General features: G+C 38.3%; 1 protein-coding gene across 7 annotated transcripts in view; it reads left to right on the top strand.

Moving 5' to 3' along the window:
• The window catches only part of TSC1 (TSC complex subunit 1), a 62,672-nt gene that overhangs the window by 33,771 nt on the left and 11,183 nt on the right, over positions 1 to 17,718 (top strand). For 5 of the 7 annotated variants that reach the window (XM_023730839.1, XM_023730837.1, XM_023730838.1 and 2 more), the window contains 12 exons: positions 5,641 to 5,816; positions 6,478 to 6,590; positions 6,920 to 7,031; positions 7,350 to 7,471; positions 9,294 to 9,363; positions 10,048 to 10,152; positions 10,441 to 10,999; positions 12,145 to 12,188; positions 12,810 to 12,976; positions 13,925 to 14,107; positions 15,052 to 15,162; positions 15,912 to 16,034. In XM_023730839.1, coding sequence (XP_023586607.1) covers positions 5,641 to 5,816; positions 6,478 to 6,590; positions 6,920 to 7,031; positions 7,350 to 7,471; positions 9,294 to 9,363; positions 10,048 to 10,152; positions 10,441 to 10,999; positions 12,145 to 12,188; positions 12,810 to 12,976; positions 13,925 to 14,107; positions 15,052 to 15,162; positions 15,912 to 16,034 — 1,885 coding nt within the window. The remainder of the gene's footprint in view (positions 1 to 5,640; positions 5,817 to 6,477; positions 6,591 to 6,919; positions 7,032 to 7,349; positions 7,472 to 9,293; positions 9,364 to 10,047; positions 10,153 to 10,440; positions 11,000 to 12,144; positions 12,189 to 12,809; positions 12,977 to 13,924; positions 14,108 to 15,051; positions 15,163 to 15,911; positions 16,035 to 17,718) is intronic. The other 2 variants (XM_023730841.1, XM_023730842.1) reach the window with 2 other exon arrangements.

Genomic DNA, 17,718 nt, shown 5'->3' with positions numbered 1-17,718 from the left:
TGAATTGTGTCCCCTAAAAATGTGTGTCAACTTGGCTAGTCCATGATTCCCAGTATTGTGTGATTGTCCACCATTTTGTCATCTGATGTGATTTTTCTATGTATTGTAAATCCTACCTCTGTGATGTTAATGAGGTGGCATTAGGGGCAGTTATGTTAATGAGAAAGTACTCAAATTACAAGATTAGGTTGTGTCTTAAGTCAATCTTTTTTGAGATATAAAAGAGAGAAGCGAGCAGAGAGACATGGGGACCTCATATCACCAAGAAACAAGAGCCAGGAGAAGAGCATGTCCTTTGGACCCTGAATCCCTGTGCTTCTTAACTCCTCGACTGGGGAAGATTGATGACAGGGACCTTCCCCTGGAGCTAACAGAGAGAGAAAGCCTTCCTCTGGAACTGGCACCCTGAATTTGGGCATCTAGCCTCCTAGACTGTGAGAGAATAAATTTCTCTTTGTTAAAGCCATCCACTTGTGGTATATCTGTTATAGCAGCACTAGATGATTAAGACACACTTTAGAAAGGTCTTTTGCAACAGATATGCCCAATGCAGTACATCATTTGATTTCTTGACTGCTGCTTCTGTGGGCGTTGATTGTGGATCTGAGTAAAATGAAATCCTTGACAAGTTCAGTCTTTTTCCATTTATCATGATGTTGCTTATTGGTCCAGTTGTGAAGATTTTTGTTTTATGCCTCTCCTGTGTAGAATCTCCTATTTCCTGTATCTCATTTCGTCTTCTTGGTTTGATAGAATAATATATCCTTTAGTAACTTTTTGAGAAAGAATGCAGTTGCTTGCCTGGGCGTCGACTTCTAGGCTGGGAATCATTCTCATTCAATAATTTGAAGACCTTATTCCATTGCGAGCTTGCTTCTAGTGTTGCTGTTGGAATCTAAAAACATTCTGATTTCTCATCATCTGTACTTCGTGTTGTATTTTTCTCTGTGGGAGCTTAAAGAGTCTTTGTTCCTGTAATATTCTTAAATTTCCTAGTGAGGTACCTTGATAAAAGTCTATTCTTATTCATTGTTCAATCTGGAAACTCTTACCTTTAAATTATAGGAAATTTTCTTTAATTATTTATGCTTGATGCCCTTCCCTCCATTGTCTCTTTCTTTCCAGAACTTCTTATGTTCAGGTTGGTGCCACCCAGGACTTGTTCTTCATTTTTCTCTCTCTGCCCTTTTACGCTACTTATTGGAAAATTTCCTTATCTTTAGTTTTTAATCTTTTTATTGTATTTTTCATTTCTACCATTATGTTTTTAATATCTAAAAGGTCTTTTTTTGTTCTTTGTTCCTTTTTTATAGTAGCCTGTTTTTGTTTCGTAGATGTAATCATTTAGTGATAGTTTTTATCTTTTCTTTTCCCTGCATAATCTGCTTCTTCTAAGCTGCTTTTTTCTGTTTGTTTTCTTCATACATCTTGAGGCTTTCTTCGAATGTCTGGTAATCTGCTTATGTTTAGATGGGGAGATTAAAAAGCTCTGTTCACAGGAGTGGGACTTGTTGACTTTGAACTTCATAGTAGGTTGATCTAGACATTTGTTGAAGAAACTGATGTCAATATTGTTTTCTTTTTGAGCTGGTTAGATTTCTTAGAAAAGAGTCTTCTAATCTTTGGTCTAGTAAGTGTCTGGCTGCCACTGGTGGGAAAAGAGGACTGGTGGTGGGGAAGGGATATGTATATGTTCACTTAGTTCCCTTGTTTGGAATGTTACTCATGCTCTTAGCGATTTCTCGAGTACCTCGGTTCAGAAACTCTTTATTTACCCTCCTCAGAGAATAAACATCCAGATTTCTGGTGGGAGAAGTGCTGTTGCCTGGAAGCATAGAGTTGAGGAGGGAATCTAGGAATTCTGTTCCTCGGTTTTTACCCTGTCCTCCTTATTTTAGCTGCCCTCGCCTACGCACCACTCACCTCCAGTTCCAAAAGTACTTGATGCTATAAATTCTTTAACTTTTTAAGGATTATGCAGTATAATTCAGATTAACTCAGCTTTGAAACCTCAGCAGTTTAGGATTCCACTTTCTTGTATTTGCTAGGTCAGTTACCATTTGTACCTCGGCTTTCCAGTTTTAGAAACTTCCAGTGCTATTTTCTCTCCTCCCATTCTTCTCTCTCATGTAGATATGTGTGTGTGTATATATATATATATATTTGTGTGCGTGTGTTTGTCTGTTTAGTGGGATTTCAGAAGGATGTACAATTGTATGCATATGTCCAATCTACTATGTTTACTATGTTAACCTGGAAACCTCCTTGGTTAGCTTGTAAAGCCTCACTCACCTTTTGTAGGCAGGGATCACCTGATCTTTGAAGACAGCTCTGACACAAAAACAGAGACCAAATGAAACAAAGGGAAGAAACAGGAGCTAGAAACAATGACAGTATTGACAGCAGAAGGTATATAGAGAGCAGAAGACAATATAGAGATAAAAGATGTTTGTGCATGTGTGCATATGTAAAGAAAAAGATCAATATGCTACAGAAAAGGAACATTCAGATACTAAAGGAAGAACCCTTGGAAATTAAAGGTGGCAGTCAAAATAAACAGTTGAATAAAAGAATGGGAAGATAAAGTATCTCAGAAAACAAAACCAAAGGATAGAGACGAATAATAGAAGAAAGATAAGAAATTTTAAAAATCAGTCCAGGAAGTCTAACATTAATCAGAAAGAGTTTTAAAAAGAAAGAACAGGGAAATATTTGATGGAGGAAAAAGTTATGGAAGAAATAATAGAAGAAAATTTCCCGGAACTTCAGGACATGAGTTTCCAGATTGAAATAGTTTACCTGACACCCCGCTCAATCCATTAAAAAATAACATCACCAAGTCTCAATGTTGTGAAATTTCAAAACACCAGGAATAAATCTTTCAGAGAGAGAAAAAAGCAAAACACTTAATAAGAATCAGAAATCAGAATGTTAGCTTCTAGAATACCTTCAAAATTGAGAAAAGGGTTTTCAATTTAGAATTTCATACTCCGCCAAATCGTCTATCGAGTATGGCATTTTCGTACATGCAGGGACTCAGATTTACCTCCTATATACCCTTCCTCAGCTAGCCACTGGAGCATATGTTCCACCAAGACAGAGTAAAATCAAGAATCTGGAGAAAGACACAGAGTCCAGGAAACTGGGGACCTGATTCAGGACTGTGGTCAAGGAAAGTTCCAGCATACCAGCTATACAGCAGTGGTAGGGAACAACCAGTCCAGACTGAAATAGGAGAGAGTGTTCTCCAGAAAGGGGCTTTTAGGGGGAGGGAAACAATCCTGGTAAATTATTTGCATTTTATTATATAAAATTTTATTGAGGCCCTTTTGTAGAGTGGTTAGAGTGAGTTCATTAAGAATTAGCGATAGAAATGGAGAAAAACTGAGAAAATACCCCCTTACACATGTGTGTACACACAAAAACCATGAAAATTAAAACTCCAGGACAAACTAAATCAAATAAGAAAGGAAATATGATCATAGTATAGTCTTTGGCTCAGCAGTGAATAGTACTTAACATTATCATAATAGTTAATTGTTGAAAATCCCCCTCCCCACCCAAAAAGAGACATACTTATTTTGAAAGGATGTGGGTGGGGGGAGGGAAAAGAATATATGTGACCTAAATCCCTACCTATAATAGAAAGATAATAGATGATGTCTAAAATTCATAAATGAAGAAATTAAGAGCATGGGGCATAGTATTTAGAAATATGAAGATAGAGTAACAATTCAGCTAAAGAATTAAGCATTTGCTAAAGTGGTTGCAGGGGAGAGGGGCAGGGGGAGCCTTTTAGTATTATTTTGACTTTTTAAACTGTCATATATATTTCACTGAATCTATGATGATGTCACTGAATGAATGATGTACTTATATTTTATGCACCTTTGAGAAAGAAAAAAATGCCAAGTAAACTAACATGCCACTGATTAGAAGATACTTCCCAATTTCAGAGATATTAAAATGTGAAAAGTCCATTGAAGAATCAGTGAAATGTTTAAGTGTATATATTACTTTGATTAAAATAAAAAAAATTAAATGCATTCCTACTTTATTATGATTCTCATTTTCTTCTCTAAAATCAATTTTCTTATGTGTACATATGCTTCCTGACTCTTGCTCTCACTTAATCACTTTCCAGTCATGATGAGAATGCGTAAAGAGGAGACTATCACCAGTAACACAAAGATCACAGGCGTTAAGAACCTGTATAGGGACAAAAGAAGCAAAACTGAAATTAAAAGGCTTTTCCCCTTAGGGAAGCTGCCTTACATTCTCTCCATGCCCTGAACTCCTTTTTTTCTGTATTTAATACCACATTTTCAGCATCTAAGAATTATGAGCATTTTAGAACAATTGTGTAGGATCAGATTTTTTTTTTTTTTTTTTTTTACCATAAACCCAAGGAGTGCCCTTAGTACTGCTGTGCTGTTCTCTGTAAACTTTGGATCCTGAAGATGAGAACCTCTGTAGTTAGTAATTACTTAGAAATATGCATAGCAAAGTTATATTGTCTAAAAGAAAGGTTATACTTGAGCAACACCATTCATATTTTAAGTGTTCTGTTAATTATTTGGGTCTTTTTAAAACATTTGGAAAATACTGAAGAGCTGAAAGAAGAAAATAAACATCACTCATAACTTCAGTTCTTTTAATTTGAATACTTAGTGTCATATCTACTTGTGCGCACATCTGAGTAGTTTATATCTTTTTTCATTTAAGATAATATCCTGAACACTTTATGTAATATTTTGAAAGCATGATTTTAAAAATCAGCTTTAGTAATGTATAGTTTACATGCAGTAAAATTCATAAATTTGATATGTTTTGACAAATGTCACAATTATCATAAACAACATTTTCATCACCCCAAAAATTCCTTCATGCGCTTTGTGGTCAGTCTCCTTCCCCACCTCCTGGCAACCACTGATCTGTTGAAAGCATGATTTTTCATGGTGTTGTAATAGTATTTCTTCTATAGAATATATCCCTTTGGTTGGACTTGGGTTATTTCCTTTCTTCTTTCTATTACAAGCTGTGCTGTGGTGAACACTGTTGTATATCTTGGAATATGTCTTTCCATGGGATAAATTCTTAGAAGTGAAATTGTGGACCACATAATGAGAGTCTTTAGATAATTCTTTAAATATTATTGTGGGTTTTCTCTAGGTTTGAGTATTTCTGCACTGTGTCTGGTCTAGGGATGGATTAGAATCCTGAGGCTTTGATAGGAGACCTTGAATCAGCCTTCAGCTGCCTGGCAGATTCCAAGCCTTCCTATTTGATTACCATTGTTCCCATGGGAGATTATTTCCCTGGGGGTGCTGCACATAATTTATATTCTATTTTGAGGCTATGCCTAGTCTATTGTTGAAGGAATTTTTGTTATAGATTAGTTACTGATAATTCAGTGTAACCCATTTCAAATAGGGAGGGTATAGCTTTGTAAAATGAATGGCTCATTCTTTGTACAGTAGTACTGTTTAATACTTGGGCTGGTGTGGGTCTGCCTGGTAGTTCATTGCTAAACTAGCTGATTGCTAAACTAGCTCAGGGGCTGGTACTGAGTTGGCTCTCTTAATTATTTGATTGAATGGATTAAAACTTGCATTTCTTGATTTTCATTGCCTTCTGCAGGTGGAAGAGATTAGAAACTCATGATGTTGTAATAGAGTGTGCCAAAATCTCCCTGGACCCTACAGAAGCCTCATGTGAAGATGGCTATTCTGTGTCTCACCAAATCTCAGCACGCTTTCCTCATCGTTCAGCTGATGTCACCACCAGCCCTTATGTTGACACACAAAATAGCTATGGTAAAAAGTGACTTTGGTACTTATCTGCTTTACAACTTAGTCTCTGGACAACATTGTTTATTTTTTTTCCCTAGAGTAAGAGTTCAGGTATTAGCAACTTTTTCCAAATATTTACAATTCGAATTTGCTTCCATTTTTTTCCTAGTTAAATCCTCCAAGTTTTAGAGGTAATTATAATTCTTAAAGTCCCACGTTCTTGATTTCCTACCTGATAGTATGCCAGCAGACTTGAGGATGTGTCTTCCACACATTAAGAAAAATAAAATGGGTTCAGGTATTTGATTTCTAGGCCCCACCTCATAAGGGAATCTTTCCAGTTTTCAGACACAGTGAGATCCTCTTGTCTATAGCATTGTCCCAGTTTTAATGAATCTCTACAATTTAGAATTAGATTCATATAAAAATCTAGACTTTGTCTGTAGGTAGCACTTAACTAAAGCCGTCATTCAGATTGTGCTTAACTAGACATCAAACCTTACTGGACTTTATTTTAAAGAACCTTTTTAATATTGTTACTTTGTCCCTAAGGATGTCAGGAAGGCACTTAGATTTGTTAAATATAGAATTCAATATTATCAAATGGTCTAAAGAACCATAATTTATTATCAGAACAATCTAAAGTCACACATTAACCCCACGTATTCTTCCCCTTTCATTTTAGGGAGTGCTACTTCTACCCCTTACTCCACTTCTCGGCTGACGTTAAATACGCCAGGGCAGCTACCTCAGACTCTGAGTTCCCCATCAACACGGCTGTTAACTGAGCCGCCACAAGTATGCTGTAAAATCGTGTGCCTGCTCTCTTCTCTGCTTATGGTGAAGCTGACCACTGGGTCAGGATTTAGTATGTGGTTGGAAAAACCTCACACTGCTTGTCTTAAGGGTCAATTATATTAACAAAGGATCAGTTTTAAGGATCAATTATATTGCCACTTGGGTTCATTTTGGAATCTAGACTTACAAAATATAACTTGTCTTTGATAAGCTTTCACAAGATACCTTTTTACAGTTGAAAAGGCTGAGTTTGAACTGAACATTAGTTCGTGGATATAAACCTTGTGGATGACCTAGTACTTTATTAACGTATGTTATTAACTCCCTAGGCTACTCCTTGGAGCCCATCTATGGTTTGTGGTATGACCACTCCTCCAACTTCTCCTGGAAATGTCCCACCTGAGTTGTTACACCCTTACAGTAAAGTCTTTGGTACAACTGGTATGTATGTCTTAGCTTGGATTTGTTTGGTTGATTTTGGCCTGACGTTTTTGATAGAAGGAACTGTCTCTTAAATCTAATAGTTTGGGGGCCACTTGCAGTAATAAACCTTTTTTTTTTTTTTTGACACTTAATGCAAACCTCTGGGGCTCTCAGAAAATGTAAAAACGAATCTTTAAAAAACCAAAACAAAACAGAGACTGATCTAGGTCCCCAGAAGTTAACTTTAGCGGCTTTATTTGTAGTAATAGTTAGGCTGACAAAAACCAGAAGTTTTTCTAATAGTTAAGTCATATATATCCTGCCCTTATCTCTCAGCAGGTGGAAAAGGAACCCCTCTGGGAACCCCAGCCACCTCTCCTCCTCCAGCCCCACTCTGCCATTCGGATGACTACGTGCACATTTCACTCCCGCAGGCCACAGCCACACCCCTCAAGAGGGTATGTGTCAGCTCGCCTGCTATTCCTTTGCCCAAGCACAGTGAACTGCTTGCTGCTTCACTTTGTAAAGCCTAGTAATTATGCCAAATATATTTTTGAGCTAAAATGTGGTGGGTTTGAATCAGAACAATTGAAAATAGGCTAACCAGCGGGTCTCACTGTGTGGTCTGTAGAAACCTGGGGTTTCAAAAGTCTGTTCTGGGGAGTGCACTAGGTCAAAACTATTTTCATAGGAAGACTAAGCTGTTTTGAGCCCTTTTTACTTGCTGACATTTGAAGGGTGAAATGGAGGGTGAAATGGCTGGTGCCTTACCATGAGTCAAGACAGGCACCAAACCATCCTAGTAGATACTGCATTCTTTCCTGCCAGTTTAAAAAAAGAAAAGGGAAAAAAACTTAAGAATATTCTATGTAAAGCAGTAGAAATTATTAATTTTATTAAATCTCGACCCTTGAGAACATACATATTTAATATTTCGTGTGTGACAAATCGGAAGTACGCATAAAGCACTTTTACTGCATACCTCAGAGTATGACGGTAATCTGAAGCACTCATCTGACTATTTTGAGTTGAGAGCTGAACTAGTGGCTTTTTTTTTTTTCATGGAACATCAGTTTTATTTGAAAAAATGACTGACAAACTATAGTTATTCAGACCTGGGTTTTTAGCAGGCAATTTCTCAAATGATGAAATGAGTTTGTCATTTTAAGATAAACAGTATTTGTTGCCAATGATAAAATTCAACTTCTAGGTGAAAATTAGAATATTAAAAAACTTTTATCTGCCACTATGAGCTTGATAGCTTCCCAGAACTTTTCTGATGAGATTGAAAAGTCTTGGGAAGCTTGGTTAAGAGTATGTATGTGGTAACTATATAATGAAATGTGTTAACATTTGGAACATCTGCACAACTTGATGAAACAATATTTTCCAAGTGATCAGTGTATGATGTTACAGAGTCATGCGTATGTAAAAGGTGCATTCAGAGTCTAAGATGGTTGTTAGTTGCCATTGAGTTGGCTTTGACTCCTGTCAACCTTATGTATAACCAAACAAAGTGCACAGAACAAAACGCGACCCAGTCCTGCGCCATCATTGGTATGTTTGAGTTCATTGTTGCAGCTATTAAAGTATAAGTAGACTAATGAATTTTAACACAGTATGAAAATTGATATAGTTTCAGATTCTACATTGTAACTAACCTTTAAGAAACTACCATTTGTTGCGTTTTGGTGTGGCATCAAAGGAGATAATATGCAGAATTATCTGAAAAGTCTGTTAACATACTCTTTTTGCAACTACTTACCTGTGGGGCACCAGATTTTCTTTGTATCTTAAACCAAAACAACATATTGCAACAGTTTGAATACGGAAGCAAACAAGAGAATCCAGCTTTTCTTTTATTAAACCGGATATTAATGAGATTTGCAAAATGTAAAACAGTTCTACTCTTCACTACATTTAGTTTTATTTGGGAAAATAAAGTTATTTTTCATAAAATTTATGTTATTTATGTTAACATGCAATGGGTTTGTTATTTTTAAGTGACTTCAATAAATATTTTAAAAATTTCTTCATTTAACTTCTAATATAGGAACTATCAATAGATATAACCTACAGAAACAAAAACGCTTGGCATTCTCATTAATTTTTGAGAATATAAAGGCATTCTGAGACCAAACAGTTTGAGAACTGCTGGGCTAAACTTTAAACTCCTTTATAAAAATGTTGAAAATTAGGATATTTAGGATGTTTCTCTTAAGTCAGAGAACATTTACAAAATGTTTTGCCTTGTGATGTAAATGGTACTTATCTTTTCAGGAAGAGAGAACAGATTCTGCAAGGCCATGTCTACACAGACAGCACCATCTTCCTAATGACAGAGGATTAGGTAAAATCTCTGTGGGTAATGGTAGACCTTGCTTGTCTTTTCTCCTTGGGTTGTATGTGTGTAGAAGCAAGGTTAAGTGGAAACAAGGAAATTCTGAAATCTGTAAAACTCAGAAGCCTAGAGACAATGAAACAAGTAATTAATTCTTAAAAGCCAACCAACAGTAACATCAAAAAAAGCTTTTAAATTATTGCAATGAAATGATTGTAAACGTTTTGACCTGATCAAACTGTGTGATTTTGTTTGTTCTCTGAGACATTAAAAAGTGAGAATTTTATTTTCTGTGGGATTTTGTTTTGGTATCTTTAATTAAATTGAGTCCCTTGGTGGCGCAGACAGTTAAGCACTGAACTGCTAACCAAAAGGTTGGAGGTTTGAACCCTCCCAGAGGTACCTTGAAAGAAAGGCCTGGCAATCTGCTTCTGAAAGGTCATAGCCTGGAAAACCCTATCAAGTGTAGGTCTGCTCTGCACATGGGATTGCCATGAGTCAGAATTGACTCTACTGCAGTGGGTTTTATGGGTGAATTAGATTATATATGTACTATTTTAGCTTTCTGTAATAACAACCCCTGGAGAGAGTCATTTCCAGCCTTCTGTTTGTGGTGGGACATTGTAAGCAGTTCCACAGTTACAGGGATACAAGTGTGTTTATTTAACTTGAGTTGTCTTTGTTCTTCTTTAGAAGAGATACCTGGCAGCAAAGGTTCTGTCACTCTAAGTGATCTTCCAGGGTTTTTAGGTGATCTGGCCTCTGAAGAAGATAGTGTTGAAAAAGATAAAGAAGAAGGTAATGTGTGTGGATTCTGTGCTTGTATAAAATTGCTGTGAGATGATAAAACTTAATTCTCATTCTGCTGTGAAACAGTGATTTAGTGTCAGTACACCCGGGCTCACTTGGTTTTCTTCCCTTGAGGGGAGAAGTGGGTGTTTTATTCTAGGTCCTATGCCAGGTAAAGGGTTTTTTATCTCCCATTCTGGGTGACAGTGGTACTTGGTAGCATGCAAACCCAAACTACCTGGGCTTATCCAGAGTGAATGTTTACCGTGGTTTCTCTTGTTGCCTTTCCTCTTCTAGCTGCAATATCTAAAGAACTTTCTGAGATCACTACAACAGATGCTGAGCCTGTGGTTCCCCGAGGTGGGTTTGACTCGCCTTTCTACCGAGACAGTCTCCCAGGTTCTCAGCGGAAGACCCATTCAGCAGCCTCTAGTACGCAAAGTGTTAATGTGAACCCTGAGCCTTTAAACTCCTCCCTGGACAAGCTTGGGCCTGACACACCAAAGCAAACCTTTACTCCCATAGACCTGCCCTGTGGAGGTACTGATGAAAGTCCTGTTGGGACCAGGGAACGCCAGACTTCTTTGGAGACGAGTATCCTCACTCCCAGCCCTTGTAAAATTCCACCTCAGAGGGGATTGGGGTTTGGAAGTGGACAGCCTCCCCCATATGATCATCTTTTTGAGGTGGCATTGCCAAAGACTGCCCATCAGTTTGTCAGCAAGAAGACCGAGGAACTATTAAAAAAAGCAAAAGGAAATGCAGAGGAAGATTACGTGCCCTCTACCTCCCCAATGGAAGTACTGGATAGACTGATACAGCAGGGAGCAGATGCACACACCAAGGAGCTTAACAAGTAAGGGACTTGAGGCTGTTTCCTTTTTACTTAAACATTCAATTTTATTATAAAATACAGAAAGTGTAAGGATAGGAATAAAAACCATTCTTCATGCTGTCATCAAGGCAACCATTTATCTTCCTATTCTGTCATATGTCCTTCTAGCTTATTGCCTTTTCATGAATTTGTTTGTTCTCTATGTATGTCCATTAAATTGGAATAATTCCTTGGATACTATTCCATTTAAATATGAGTCTTTCATATAAAGGCCATTTTGTGCCCCACTGCATTTTGAGGAACTCAAAATGCTTTCATATTTGCCCTCTGAAGATTTTGAGGATGAGGTTTTAATATATCAAATAGTACAGGAATATTTGTCACAGTGTCTTCTTCTCTAGCTACAGTTGTTGCCTGAGAGTTTAATCTTTCCATTTTTGGTAACACAGCTCCTTAGGTGAAAAATTCAATCATCAGCATTCTAATGCAAGTTTAGGATAGCCTTACCCCTTACCTCTCCACGATGGCACACAAGGTTTCCTAGAAAGAAACCTACCTATGATGCTGTTTTCAACCCTTCTTCTGTTACCTTTTTTATAAGATATCCAGGGAATGGATATGGAAATAACTAGCCCAGAATTTGAATCCTCTGCCATTTCTAAACAGGTTTTTGGGAGTGTTGGTTTTTATTTTTCAATATAACCTAAGGTGGAATTTGACAGACTGTAATATTTAAGCTTCCTCTTTTTAAGTGGGATTTGGTATAATAGGCTCAGGTAAATTACCTACTGTTTTCCTTAAACTTGGGTGAGAGCAGTTTCCCAACTGAGAACATACATTTCAACAGAAAGGGTTGAAAACAGCTCTGTTTCATCACACGTTGCTTTGGTAGAGCTGACCGGAAAACAGGCCACTGGCAGTGCTGAAGCGGTGTGAGGTTAGTGTTAGGGCTTCTCCACTCTCCTTGGTGATCACAGATAATAGGGCGCCCTTGCAGCTACTGCAAGGCTTTTTCTGCAACTCCAAGTGGACTTTGAGCTTGAAACTTTCTTAGGCTTTGCGAATTTTGACAACAAGGAAAGGATCTAAACTTTCTGCAATTAAAAGTCCAAATAAGTTTTTCTAGGTAACACTGCTAACTTTGTTACTCAAAACTTTCTTCGTAGGTTGTCTTTACCCAGCAAGTCTGTCGACTGGACCCACTTTGGAGGTAAAGTTGTTACTTTAGCTCCAAATCCAGCCCATATGGTTCCTGCTTGTTTGTTGCCTTTTCTGCCCTTGAAGGAGGTGCCCTATAGGAAACATCTCCCTTTGCTACTGCACCAGTGGGTTATCTGCTTGGTTAAAAGCATCTCAAGTGTTACAAAGTCAGCATTTCCTATTTTTAAAAAGTGGCCAGTACCATGTGTATAAGAGAAGTGCAAAAAGTGCAGATGTTTGTGCCAGAAGTCCCTAGAAAAAACCTGAGTGAAGTAAACAGTACTGAGAGAGTTCTTGGGGGCAAAGCCTATTGCTGAAGGAAGGCCCTTGTAAAATAGAAAGGGAGTCTTATGTTTATATATGTGGTCCAGGTTTGGGGGGAAAAATAAATAAACCTCCAGAAGAGTCATCCCACATCATACCACTTTGCATTTCTTTAAAGGGAAGTAGTAAATACTTTTTCCCCCTCTCCGAATGAATGACTGTTGCTCTGAGTAGTCAATTGCAAAATGAGTGGTGATTTGTTTTTTAAGGAATTTTGTTTCTTAAGCTAACAAAAATGGGGGGGGGGGGCGCTGATTGAACTACATGTAAAAAGCATCTCTGCCACCTCCCTCTGCTTTAAAATCAGGCTCTCCTCCCTCAGATGAAATCCACACCCTCCGTAACCAGCTGCTTTTACTGCACAACCAGTTACTCTATGAGCGTTTTAAGAGGCAGCAGCACGCTGTCCGGAATAGGCGGCTCCTCCGTAAGGTGATCCGTGCGGCAGCTCTGGAGGAACACAATGCTGCTATGGTGAGGATCTTTTCCCAGGGAGTGGGAGGGAGGGTTCACTTTTTTTTTTTTTTTTTAATTTTGGGTCAATCTAATGGCTTGTAAAGGCAGTGGCTGAGTCAGTATCGAAGTTCTCATCCTAGCTCTAGCTCTACTCGTTACCACTTGTATGGCTTGGGTCGGGTCCCTTAATCTCTTAGGTTAAGATGTGAGTGGCTAGATCTCTGGATTCCCTTGCAAGAAACTGGTGACAGATGATTGTTTGTAATTGACTATGATGATAAAAGGGTTAAAAGATTATTTTGTTTCTCCAGATAGGAAACCAGCTCTTTGAAAGCTATTTCATGGCATAAAACAAGTGCAGTACAGTATAGTGGTTGTCAAGCCAGTCATACCTGGAGATTGAATCTTGGTTCTACCACTTACTTCCTTAGAAAAGTAATTTAGTCTCTTGAAGACTCTGTTACCCATTCTCTGAAACGGGAATAATAATAGCAGCATCTACTTTATAAGTTGTGAAAGTTAAAAGAGAGAATGTTAGTAAAGCACTTGCTCAGTGCCTGGGACATTGTAAGGGTTCAGTAAATGTTGTTACTATAAGCTTCTTGGGGGAAGAGAAGCTCATGGTTAAGATAGCCTACTTAATCATTTTAATGAACTTAATCAGTACTATGTATTAGAGGTCTCATTCCAGTTCTGGTCTTTAGAACTTTGGAAAGTATTAGGAACAAGCTGATCACTGAGAAAAGTTCTTTAAGTAACTTGAAATCCATTTGCTAATGGGAAATTTGGAAAACCTTGTCCTTAAGCCAGGTAAACAGTAGTGAGCTGTCAGATTCTGGGTCTGTAGTTAACAAGTTTCAGGTTAGCTTACGACTGTTGAGGTGAAATGTTTGCAACACATATTAAACTTGAGCGTTATCACCCATGTTGGAAGGCAGCTAAAATAACATCTTTGGTTTCTGCTAGAAAGATCAGTTGAAGTTACAAGAGAAGGACATCCAGATATGGAAGGTTAGTCTGCAAAAAGAACAAGCCAGATACAGTCAGCTTCAGGAGCAGCGTGATACTGTGGTAGCCCAGCTCCATAGCCAGATCAGACAACTGCAACATGACCGAGAAGAATTCTACAACCAGAGCCAGGAATTACAGGTATAAACTGAACACAGGCAGAATCAACCAAGAGAGGGTGTGAAAGCAAATGGGAAGAGAACAAAACTGTTTCCTTAAATGTTGTCACCTTGTCAGCTTAACTGAAATGAAATATTTTTCTTTCTAAAATCATGGCAGATATATGTATGTCAGATAAATTTTGTTTAGAGCAGAGTTTCCCAAAGTTTCTCAGTTCACAGGTCCCTGAGTGGCTCAGTAATACTTCCTCGTGCTCCTTAGCCGGAAGAAATACCTGATAGTTCTTTTTATTAGGTAGATCTAAATAACTTAATGAGTATTTATGTCCTAACAACCTAGTAGCTATTTTAAAATAATACACATAATTTTTTAAATTAAATTTTAAAAATTAAAAACATTTTAAATTTTATTTTTAAATAATCATAATTACTTACTAAAGCTATGTATGTACCTGTTGGGTACCACACAGCTTCTCAGACCTTGGAATCAGAATGGCCACTGACACCCTTATTCTGGTTCACATGGTACTTGCTTTTTATTACAACCACCACCGAAAACTCGCTTTGTAAAGATACGACGTCATCTACACAAATATAGCACAATCTAATACTGAAGCTGCAGACTACCTCCAGCTAGTTAGTAGTTCACAAGATGTCCGACAGATGTCGCTGTGTTTCCCTCAAAAATTTAAAATTTCTTGCAGCATATCCGTGAGTTTGCTATGTAGCCCCAGGCTCTTTGGTGCACAGTTTGGAAACTGTGGACCTAAGGTCTTTTTTTTTTTTTTGTTAAACAATAAGGAACTTATAAATCAACTATAACTTATTTTTAAAACTAAGAAGTCAAATCTTAATGTCCCACAAATAATAAAGCAATTGAGAAACTAGGCATTACCTGTTCTGAGTGGGCTGAAGGCTAGGTAGGCTTGTGACCTGGCCTGACAATGCCCACGTCTTTTTGGGTAGACAAAGCTGGAGGACTGCAGGAACATGATTGCAGAGCTGCGGATAGAATTAAAGAAAGCCAACAACAAGGTGTGTCACACCGAGCTGCTGCTCAGTCAGGTTTCTCAAAAGGTAAGAGATGCGGCAGATCTTTCTCTGTTCTCACGCCACTTGCTGACATTCTTCCTTCAGACAGGGTAGATATGTGACTTGTGTGTCTCTGTCAGGGGTTCTCAACTGAGGGGGATTCTGACCCCCAGGGGGCATTTGGCAATGTCTAGAAACATTTTTGGTTTTCACAATAAGCGAGGGGCAAGGTAGGTACTGGCATCTAGTGGGTAGAGGCTAGGGATGCTGCTGAACATCCTGCAATGCCCAGGGCAGCCCCCACAACAAAGAATTATTTGGCCTAAGTTAAATCTTGGTCTGTGTGTATACTGTGGAACTCTTAATACCTTGTTTACGTAAATGTAAGAAGTTTGTTCAGGTGTTTGAGCTGTGATTTCTCCCTCTTTGGGCTTCGCTGCACTAGAAGTCATTTACTAAAGAATGAGTGAGTTTTCTCTGGCGCTTTATTCCACTAGATCTAAGGTCTGCTGTGGTAGTTGTATACATGCCCATCTTCTGTAAGCTTCCTGTGGGTGGCCAGGGTAGCTCATTTGTACTTCTTCACCTTTGCATAACATAATTTTGAAGTGCATTTATGTCCATTTTTGTTGCTCTTGAGTGCCTTCCTCCCCTCAATCATTATGTCTGGGAATTTGAAACCATGGGATAGTTCTTTCTGCCCTAGCAGTAAAATAGCAGGTTCCCTCTTTAATGTCCCTTTGATAGTTTTGTGTTGTCAGAATTTTCACTTTGCTTATTTATGTTTTGGTTAGCTCTCAAATAGTGAGTCGGTCCAACAGCAGATGGAGTTCTTGAACAGGCAGCTATTAGTTCTTGGGGAGGTCAACGAGCTATACTTGGAACAACTGCAGAACAAGCATGCAGACACCACAAAGGTATGCTGGGGCTGGGGGAAGCCAAACCCTTACAATCCAGGAAGTATGGAATTCAAGAAGTATGTATAAGGCATGTCATACAGAATGGCTGTATGAATCTCATGTTCCTTAAAAGATGGGGTGTGGGGGAGGGGGAGATGGTCATAGTGTCCATTCTCACCTCTTCGTGGTCTGGGATACAAGCATCACCACCCGTCATGTAAACTTGTTTCTCCTGTTGGGTTGCTTTGAAATTAAGTAAGTGAAAGCCTACTCCAATGAAAACATGTAAGTGAAAGCAAGTAGTAGTAAGTAGTTCATACAGAGTAGGTGCTCTTCATTTCCTCATACCCCCTTTAAAAAAGAGAGTGCCAAAAAAAGGGGGCGGGGGGATGGGGAATCAGTTCTGTTTAACTTAACTGTCAAGACTATGGTTGTATGCTGGTTTACATGTCAACTTTTTTTCTTTTTTTAATATTGAATTTAATTTCAGCAGATGGTGCTTCAGTCCTGGCAGCGAGGCCAGCGTCAGGATGATCTTACGTTAATTAGTGCCTCACCAATGGTGTTGTAGCAGAAGTTTTATGTCACTTTATAAATAGCCTCGGGTAATGTTACTGAATGAGTGGGAATACAATTTTAATAGTAAATGCTCAGATGCTTCCTGTCACTAACTTCTCCATCACACATGGGCCTTCCTTTTAGGATTTCTTGGGCTTGTGCTTTGTAAAGCATCTTTTCTGGCCAAATGTAAAGAGTAGTCTTAGAACGGAAGAAATGTAACTTTCATAGTAGAGTTGCTTCTTGTTTCTCAGCTGCTTGCTCTCAGATTCAGAGTCCTTTTAGAAGGATGTTAAAATATGGAACATTCTCTAGAAACCAGCTATCACTTATTTTGGAGTTAACAATGACTTTGGAAAAACAAAAGGAGGAAAACAAACTTAAGGAACAAGAGAACCTCTGAGAAAGTTTAATTACATGCATTCTTAACATTTCCTAAGAGAAGCGAATATGGGTTGGATTCTGCGGTGCTGTCTCGTTGTTTGGAATGCTTATACTCTCTGTGACCTTGAGCAAATCACCTACCTTCTTTGGATCCAGTTTCACAGTCTATAAACAGGAGTGACTATACTGACGTTTAACAGCTAGGATACTTTCAGTTGTAAGCAACAAAAGTAAACTGGCTTGACAATAAGGAAGTTTCATTATTTTGCTTGATAAGAAGTCCTCAAGCAGGTGAGGTCCAGGTTGGCCAAGCCAGCAATTTAGGGCCATCATCAAGGACCCACGCTCATTCCACTTTTCTGCATTGCCTTACTTACCCTGTCCTCAAGCTAGCTCCATTCATGTGCCCATTTGTGCCCATTGCAAAGAAAGGTGATCCATCAGAATGTGGAGGTTATTGAACAATATCGTTAATATTACACGCAAGTAAAATTTGCTGAAGATAATTCAAAAACGATTGCAACAGTACATCTACAGGGAACTGCCAGAAATTCAAGCCAGATTCAGAAGGGGACATGGAACAAGGGATATCATTGCTGATGACAGATAGATCTTGGCTGAAAGCAGAGAATACCAGAAATTTGTTTACCTGTGTTTTTTTTTTTTTTAATATTTTATTGTACTTCAGGTGAAGGCTTACAGAACAGATAGTTTCTCATGTAACAGTAACACACATGCTGTTTTTTTTATGACATTGGTT

Source organism: Trichechus manatus, unplaced genomic scaffold (genome assembly GCF_000243295.1).
Source record: "Trichechus manatus latirostris isolate Lorelei unplaced genomic scaffold, TriManLat1.0 scaffold00038, whole genome shotgun sequence".
NCBI classification, from domain to species: Eukaryota; Metazoa; Chordata; class Mammalia; order Sirenia; family Trichechidae; genus Trichechus; species Trichechus manatus.
Note: the sequence above shows the minus strand (reverse complement) of the source record. Positions and strands in the feature narration are given on the sequence as shown.